Below are 9,041 nucleotides of genomic sequence, written 5' to 3' on the forward strand. Positions count from 1 at the left end.
TATTTATTTATATCTAGTTAAGGTCTTATTTAGATGAAAAAATTAACACTGTTAATTTTTTGTTTGCTAAAATAAATTTTCATATTACACTAATATAATAAATTAAAATTTAGTATATTACGTAATTAATATATGTGAAAATTAAATAAAATAAACTTTTTTTTATCTCTCTTTTTTTGTTTTGATTAAAGGGAGGGTATAACCCTTATAAAGGTGAAAAAAGGAGGAGATCTAGACTCAAAACCAGAACTTCTATGTCTTCGTAAAACCTCCTTAGCCAATAGACCAAGAGGTGAATGACTTATCTTTTTTTAAGATCCCTTTAAAGATTTAGTTGACTATAGTTGGTGTATTGATGGATTAAATTTTGTCATGTGGTTATATTTCATCTATTTAAATGCTTAATTAAATCAAAGCAAAAAATTAAGGGTTGAATTGATCATAATAAAATATTAAGGACTTAAATAATTATTGAATTATAATTCAAAATTATTTTTGATGTCTTAATCAAATTAAAAGCTAACAGTTGTGTGACATGTTAATAAAAAAACAAACTTTTAGTTCCACTAATAAAAGTTCAATTTGTAATAATCTCAATTGCCAAAAAAAAAACAACAACAACTAATGTTAAAGATGTATAGCAAATTTTCTTTATTCTCTTACATTTTTCCCTCGTTCTTCTCAACTTCATATCTTTATTTTCAGTTTCCTTTGAAAGTTTTAAGAATTCAAAAACAAGGTAATGATAGAATAAGAGGATACTAAGAAGATTTACCACAATTATTCATGGCCTCCAATAGCAAAAAATAAATATATAATCAAGAATGTGAGATTATTTGGTGAAAACAGAGTTTTATACACTTGAAACAAACAATTCTTAATTGAGTACAACGAAATCAAACAATTAAGGTTAATCTGATGATCTTCCATGTGGCGTTTTGTATGGAAGACTTTCAACGCCTTATTTAACATTAAAAAAAATGAATACTATTAATGAAAATGATTTCTTGAAATAATAAAAAAAGATATCTGAAAAAAAAATTTCCCCAAAAGCATCAATTTGCTTCACCAGTTCACCTTCCTACAGTTGACACGAATTTGTCCTTGTTTGCCAGTCAAAGGCTTAATATTTCCCATCTTAATCATTGACTTAGAAAAATCGTTCCAAAAAACTTCAGGGTTGGAGCTGTAAGTCTTTACAAGATCATCGGTTGAGCCACCATTGAAAAGCGCTTGATCTGAGATGAGTAGTCCTCTCTTCTTCACCAAGTTTTTGAAGTATGAAGTGTCAAAACGTGCAGGTGTGGGATCTAGAGGAGCGAGGTTAGTGTTGCCTCCATCACGTGGGCAAGTTGCTCTACGCTCTTTTGCAAAGGCAGGGTCGATATTTGTTGCATTGTAAGTTCTGTTCCTAAAGGTGAAACATTGTGCTAACCCAATGGTATGGCCACCGGAGAGTGCTACAAGATCTCTCTGGTTCAGACCTTGGTTCTTGAAGTTGTTGATTAACGCAGGAAGGTCCATGAATGGAGATGGAAGGACACTGTTTGCAAGATTCTTGCTAGCTGTGGTGGAATCTCTCCTCCCTAGCCTCACCTTCCATGATGGTCCTCCTAGCTGCAGCAACCATGACAGTTTTCATTAGAAAATGATTGTTTACAAAACTTCTGACAATGAAAAAGATAGGTTGAGTTTTCAATTTCAATCGGATAACGTAAGTCCATACCGCAACTACGGAGTCTCGAGCTGCAACAGCCAAGATATCAGCACAAGACACTACAAGGCGTCCACAAATTTTGTCCACTTCAGCCTTAATTTGGTCGATTACTTCAAATCCTCTGGTAGAATTTACATTGGCACGTGCATTCTTTTCACTGTCAATGGTAGCTGTAGAATCCAGCAGAAGGGAACCATCACAACCCTGCATTACAATGGCAAACAATTCAAGCTTGCAACTTAACAATAAAGGCTAAATATTACCGATAATAATTAAGAAATGTTGTGAAGTAAATGTAGTACATTAACAAAGCAGTCGTGGAAGTGCAGCCGAAGTAGAGAAGCTCCCATGCGTCGCTCACGATGGACAGCAGCGTGGACTATTTTCTTGATGGCAGGCAAAGCTTGGGGACAAACTTGGTCATAAAATTTGGGAGATAAGGAAAAAGCTGTGGTTGCAAGAGCTAGCCAGACAAAGGTATGAAGAAGAAAATTGGTGGGTGAAGCCATTGATTAGAAAGTTGAATTTGCTCTGAATTAATTTGCTTTCTTTTCAAGTTTGTGAGTTTTGGGAATAGTTGGGGTGCTGCTGGGTATTTATAGCGAGTAATTTCGATTAGGACTTGGCCAATAATGAGACTGGTTCTCAAGGCTTTTATTTCCTTAGCCAATCATGAGACTGGCTCTCAAGGCTTTTATTTTCTTAGCTAATCACGAGACTGGTTCTCAAGGCTTTTATTTACTATTAAATCAGACTTTTCATCGTAGAGCCGATCCTAATAGATTTTTTAGCCATGGTCAAGTTGAAAAAGGATTATTTTTTAATTGTAGACAAAGAAATAAAAGAACTTAAAATGAAATTTATAAGGAAGATAATAAACATTGAATTGAGGTTAGATTTGAGTTCTCTTCATAAAATACAGGATAAAAAATGAGAAAGTTCGTCAAATATACAAAATTATTTTGGAAAATTTTATTGATTTTTTTTCTTATCAAGGTAATTAGAGAGAGGAGATTGTAGTTTAATTAGGAATAGAAGATAAGATTGTAGGTATTGTGATTTAAATTTTAAATTTAGTAAATTCATCAATATCATTTCTTAAAATTAAACCGATTACATGAATCAAAGAACTAAATTTTAAATTTATATTAGACAATTTAAGAACAATTACACATATAGGTGTTCCACTTTGACACACTCAAAGAATGGGTTATTCATTAAGACAAGAAAGACCACGGTCAAATATTAACTTAATTAATTAAGTAGCATTAATTGTGCAGCTCAGCTCAATTATAATAATACATAGTAAAAGCCTTTTTTTTTTTTGGCCAAGAAGTAAAAGCTTTCTTGGTGGATGATAAAATTTAAAGTCAAACAATATCATATGAATTAAATCAAAACTTGGCCAAACAAAACAGGGCAGCCTCCTGCTGATTTTGATTAATGTATCTGTTGATTAATTCCCTTAATTATGTTTCAAGAGGAATTGTCTTTTTTCTTTTCTTCCTCTATCAAAGGCATCCAGTGTTGAACTTATCAACAGTGTAGCCACTCTCTTTAATATTTACAAATTAAATAATTAAGAATAGGTCAGGCTGCTGGTCGTACTTCTTTTTTAGTTCTCTATGATCACTGATTCGTCCTTGCTTCAAATTCTTTTTGGCAATTATGGTATAAAGCAGAGATGAATGACCATGCAACTTGGTTTAACAAAATAATTTAAAGATGATAATTATCAACACTAAAATTAAAATGCTAAAGTTATAACAAAATATCTGAACTATAATTAAAAATGTCCAAGCCCTTAATTTTTTTTTTATAATTAATTAATCTCTTCGATAATTATTTGCATATAATTAAATCTTTATTTAGATAAAAAAGTTAAAATTATTAATGTTTTTGCCAATGAAAAATTTTTTTATGTGACATTAATAAAATGAATCAAAGTTTACCCCGTGAAATAATTAATATATGTGAAAATAAAATAAAATAATCTTTTTTTTATTTTTCCTTTTTCTTCTATATTTTTGTATTTCTGTCTAAGATTCGTTAAGAATTTAATTGATTGTAATATGAGATTTGATTAATTAAATTTTGTTACGTGATTAGATTTCATCTATTTAAAGGTTCAATTAAATCAAAATAAAAAATTAAAACTTTGATTGCGATAAAATATTAAGAATTTAAATTATTATTGAATTAAAATTCAAGAATATTTTTAATCTTTTAACGAAATTAAAAGCCAACGGTCATATGATATGTTATTAGAAAAACAAAATTTTAGTTCAAATAACTAAAGTTCAATTTCTAATAATCTCAATTTCTACAAAAACAATGACTAAAATTAAAGATGTATAGCAATTTTTCTATTCTCTTACATTTTTACCACCTTAGTCTGAGCTTAATATCTTCAGTTTCAGCTTGAAGTTTTAAGAATTCAAAAACTTGGTAATGGTGGAATAGGGGGATACAAAAAATTTTGGTGATAGTCATATATATATATATATTTATATGTATATGTGTATGTACACGCACACATGGAAGGATCAAGTTAAACAAAAAAATTTTTACATCTTTTTTTAATAATTTATTTCAATAGATTTAAGGGATGAAATTAAACCTTTTTTTTTTTTACTTGTCTCTCTAATACGTTGGACCTATTAAAATAAAAAATTAGAAAAATATGTAAAATTTTTTTAATTTAATATCATGTAAATTGATCTTTTCTTATACACACACACACACACACACACACACACACATACACACATACATACTAGTTTTTGGCACATGCATGATGCATGTGTAATTCTTATTTCTAAAATTTCATTTCAATAAATAATTTTTTTGATATTATGATAATAATGATAAATACTAATAATTTAATTTTGATTTTGGTATAATATAAGTAAAATTTGATATTTTTTATATAATTTTAATTTTGATAACCTTTGATAAAATTTTGGAAACCTTCAATATATTTTGGTAACTTATGATATAAGTTTGGTAACTATTGATGCAATTTTAATAATTTCTAATAAAATTTTAATAATCTCTTAATGTAATTTTAATAAGCTTTAGATAACTTTAGTATACTTTTGGTAATTATTGATAATATTTGTGTAATCATATATTTAATAATAGATTCTTGCAAGAAGGCACGGGTTTAGTTCTAATATAAAATAATTTTCATTTTATATAATAACATTATTATTTCATTCAAATTTAGAAAATTTTCACTAAATCTTTTTATTGAATAAGTTTATGGTGTTGACAATTTAGTTATCATTGATTTATTATTATGTTATCAATGATTTATTACTAAATTATCAATGATATATTAATAAATTATTAATAATTTACTACTAAATTACTATTGATTTAATACTAATTTATAAATGATTTACTACTAATTTATTACTAATTTACTACTAAGTTACTAATGATTGATTATAAGTTACAACTAATTTACTATTAATTTATCGGTAATTTACTATAAAGTTATTAATAATTAACTAATTAGCTACTAAATTATCACTTTTTTATCACTAAATTATTAGTAATTTACTACTAAGTTATTAATAATTTACATCTAAATTATCATTAATTTACTATTAAGTTATTATACATTTATTACTATATTATCATTGATTTACTACATAGCTTTTGATTATTTACTACAAAATCATCACAAATTTATTACAAAATTAACCATAATTCGTTATCAAGTTATCATTGATTTATATTAAATTATCCATGATTTACTCTTAAATTATCATTGATTAACTCTTAAGTTTTTTATGATTAACTACTATTAAGTAATGTTGATTTACTTTTAAGTTTTCAATGATTAACTACTAAATTATCATTGATTTACTATTACGTTATTTATGATTAACTACTAAATTAATTAATTACTATTAAATTGAAACTGATTTACCATTAAATTATCACTAATTTACTCTTAAATTATCAGTTTTTACCTAAAAAGTTATCACTTATTTTTTATTAACCTATCATTGATTTACTAATATGTTGTTATGTATTTACAACTATGAAACATGAAATTTAAAAATTCATTAATAATATATGAGATAAAGTTTTTTATATAATAACATTATTGTTTTATTTAAATTTATAATTTTTTCACTAATTTTTTATTAAATCTGTTCATGGTAGGTTTATCCTAATTCCTAAGATAAAAGTTTTGAGTTCTTTTCTATTAGTACCTAAGCTTTAATTCTTGGCAACTTAGTATAATAAAAGTTATCAACAATTGGCAATTAAGCTATCAATTATTCACTACTAAGCTATCAATGACATATTACTAAGTTATGAATGATTAGTATAGACACCCAATTTGGTCCAGGCCCGGATCAATTGGGCCTGGTCCAAATGGGTAATATGGGCTCAAATATAGGCTCATTTTTCTTTTAAATTTTAATTTTAATTTAATTTTTAATTTTATTATTTTTCATTATTATTATGATTATTATTATTATTTATCTATTAATATTTTTTTAGTTATCTATTAATATATTTTATTATTTATCTATTATTTTTTATTTTTATCTTTTTTTTCTTGATCAATTTTTGGTTGGGATTAGGATTAGGATCAGAAAAAATTGGAATGAATTTGGCCGTGAATTTGGAGAGTGGCAGAGTTGGGATTGGATTCAAAGTTTGAATCCCAATCCCATATGGAATTGAGATTGATCAGAAACTCTTTTGATCAATCCATATAAATAGATGTTGAAACAAAACCCAAGGACACAGAAAGAACACATAGGAAGAAAAGAAAAGTAGAAAAGCGTTTAGAAAGGTTATAAGCAATCTTAAGGATTTTAGAAATTTTTTTGAGGAATTTTTGACAATTTTTTTTTGTAATTTATGAAAATTTCAGATTTCGATTGATTTTTCTGACGATATTTGAATTTTTCGACGACATTTTCGACATCAATTGAATTTTTTTGTCAGTTACCCAGTTTTTGGTATACTATTTCAAAAAACCGACCAACATTTGGATAAACTTCTGGCGAACAACCCAGATTTCAACTAGAATTTCTAGAATCCGATTAAATTTCAATCGGTGTTCTTGATGGGGATAGAGAGAGAGAGAAAAGGGGAGGAGAGAGAGAGGGAGGAAGAGAATTCTACTGAAAAAAGGCTTAAATTTACCTTTTATAGTACCAAAAAACGATGCCGTTTTGAGTTTAAAGAAAATCTGGGATTCGCGTGTTTTTCATTTGGGTGACCCGACCCACAGCGCACCCGCTTTCGACCTGATTTAGACTTGTGCCTCAACCATCAAACCAAGCAGAGCTGATTCTACTGGAGTCGCGTTCTTGAGCCATTTTTCTTCGTCTAGTCGAGCCGATTCCAACTCCTAATCGAGCCGATTCAAGGTTTATTTTATTTATTTATTTATTTATTTGTTATTATTATTTTTTAATTTAGAATTATTTGGTATTCCTTAATTTTAATTTTATTTTAATTTTAATTTTTTTTCTTTCTTTTCAATAATTTTTTTCTAAAAAAATAAAAATTTCCAAAAAAAAATATTTTGAGAAAAAATTGAAAGTATCAATTTTTCTTAAAAATAAATTTTAAAAAATATATATTTTTAAAGGAAAGTTGATTGTATCAATTTCCTTTGAACATAAAAAAAAAAAAAAATTTTAAGAGAAAATTGAAAGTATCAATTTCTCTGGAAAGTAAAAGGTTTTAAAAAAATATATGTTTGTAGGGAAAAGTTGAAAGTATCAATTTTTCTTAAAAATAAAATTTCTAAGATAAAATTTTCAAAAAGTATTTTGAGAAAAAGTTGAAAGTATCAATTTTTCTCAAAGTTAGAATTTCAAAATTAAAAAAAAAAAACATTTTTGGAAAAAAGTTGGAAGTACCAATTTTCCTTAAAAATAAAAATTATCAAGAAAAACATTTTAAGGAAAAGTTGAAAGTATCAATTTTTCTTATACAAAAACAATGAGTTCTTTTTAAAAAAAAAAGATAAAAAGAAAAAGATTTGTATCAAAAAGTGAGTTTTTTTTAATGTTAAATAATCCAACGATGGAGTCTTTGCAAGTGAAACAGTAGTTTTCTTGCATACTCTTGAGGTGAGGAAATTTTCTTAATTTTCTGTCAAAAGTATTAGAGTTGATTAAGAATAATTTTCAATAATTAATTACTTGATAAAATTTTTAAGGCTTATTGGATAACACGAATTTGAGCTGGTACCATCTTTCAATAGGCGTTGTGAGGGTGCTATAACTTTCTTCACTCGTAATCGAACTCCCGAACCCTATTTTGGTTAATATACCTGAACCTATTTTTTTAGGGACTATTAGCCAAGCTTAGGTGTTCCTTGAAATGATAGATTCCTTAGGTGGCCAATCGCACCTAAATAAAAAAGATTGGTGGTGACTCCTAAAGTCAATGTCTAGCGATAGATCCTCAGCTCTAGACGTTATGACAGTTTGGTGACTCCGCTAGGGACACCACTGAGAGTCAAGCCAGCAAATAAATTTATGTTATCCAAAAGCCTAATAAAATTTTTGTATAGATTTTTTTTATTCATTCATATTTATTTACTTTGTTAATTTTTCCATTCATATGCATGTGCATAATATGAGCTCTATACCCGAGCTCCGTCCCACTAGGAGGGAGTAAAGTACCTATTGCTTTCGTGAGGTTTAATGCTTTCGCAGTGGCTAGTGAAATACTCCTACTCAAATTGAACCTTTTTCGCTTGTAACATGTAATGGGTGAGGATTAGGGTGTCTTACTAGTCTGTAATAGACAATGATGTAGGGAACAATTTGGAAACATTTAGACTTTTAACCTTGAACCACATATAGTGAACTTTAAGAATGTCTAACCTATAGATAGAGCCATCTCCCTTCCTTTAGTATTGACCAAAAGCATAGGGTTCATTCTTCTTATTCTGTGTGATGTTTTAATTTACTTAGTTATTTATTTATTTCTCCTTATTTGGCATACTAACCTTTTTCTCATTCTTTTGCATTGGTTCATGCTCCTATCATAAAGTTGCATAAAGAACATTTGCTTGAAAGACGATCTTCAATAAAAAATGTTTCATAGACTCCACATAACGATTAGTTTGCTCTTTATCTGTATTAGCTCCTTGTGAGCCACCCAACGAAGTAAAAGTCTAGTTAGAAAAGATTCAACTAAAGATAAGAGATTTTTTACCAATCGACTATGATTCTACCCTGTTTCAAGAAACATCTATCCTCCTCAAACAAAATAATTTAGAGGATTTGGTTGATATATGGAAGAAGATGAGCCCAGCTAGACAAGAGAA

The 9,041-nt window shown here is 27.8% G+C and overlaps 1 protein-coding gene across 1 annotated transcript; it reads right to left on the reverse strand.

Annotated features, from left to right (window-relative positions):
- Positions 1–835: 835 nt before the first annotated feature.
- Positions 836–2,268, reverse strand: LOC111307216 (peroxidase RIP1-like). The gene is made up of 3 exons (XM_022905231.2): positions 2,020–2,268; positions 1,727–1,921; positions 836–1,617 (listed from the first exon to the last, which is right to left on the reverse strand). Exons 1-3 carry the CDS (start codon positions 2,224–2,226, stop codon positions 1,066–1,068), a joined length of 954 nt encoding a protein of 317 aa, XP_022760966.1. The 5' UTR covers positions 2,227–2,268; the 3' UTR covers positions 836–1,065.
- Between the last annotated feature and the right edge of the window lie 6,773 nt (positions 2,269–9,041).

Source organism: Durio zibethinus, chromosome 22 (genome assembly GCF_047325235.1).
Source record: "Durio zibethinus cultivar Kanyao isolate XHJ-2024 chromosome 22, ASM4732523v1, whole genome shotgun sequence".
NCBI classification, from domain to species: domain Eukaryota; kingdom Viridiplantae; phylum Streptophyta; class Magnoliopsida; order Malvales; family Malvaceae; genus Durio; species Durio zibethinus.

Bases quoted from the DNA above. Each gene is read 5' to 3' on its own strand.
- LOC111307216 (XM_022905231.2), bottom strand. From the start codon at position 2,226: ATGGCTTCACCCACCAATTTTCTTCTTCATACCTTTGTCTGGCTAGCT. The intron at 1,922-2,019 runs GTACTACATTTA...ATTGTAATGCAG, and splicing joins TCCACGACTGCTTTGTTAAT to GGTTGTGATGGTTCCCTTCT. The intron at 1,618-1,726 runs GTATGGACTTAC...TGGTTGCTGCAG, and splicing joins CTCGAGACTCCGTAGTTGCG to CTAGGAGGACCATCATGGAA.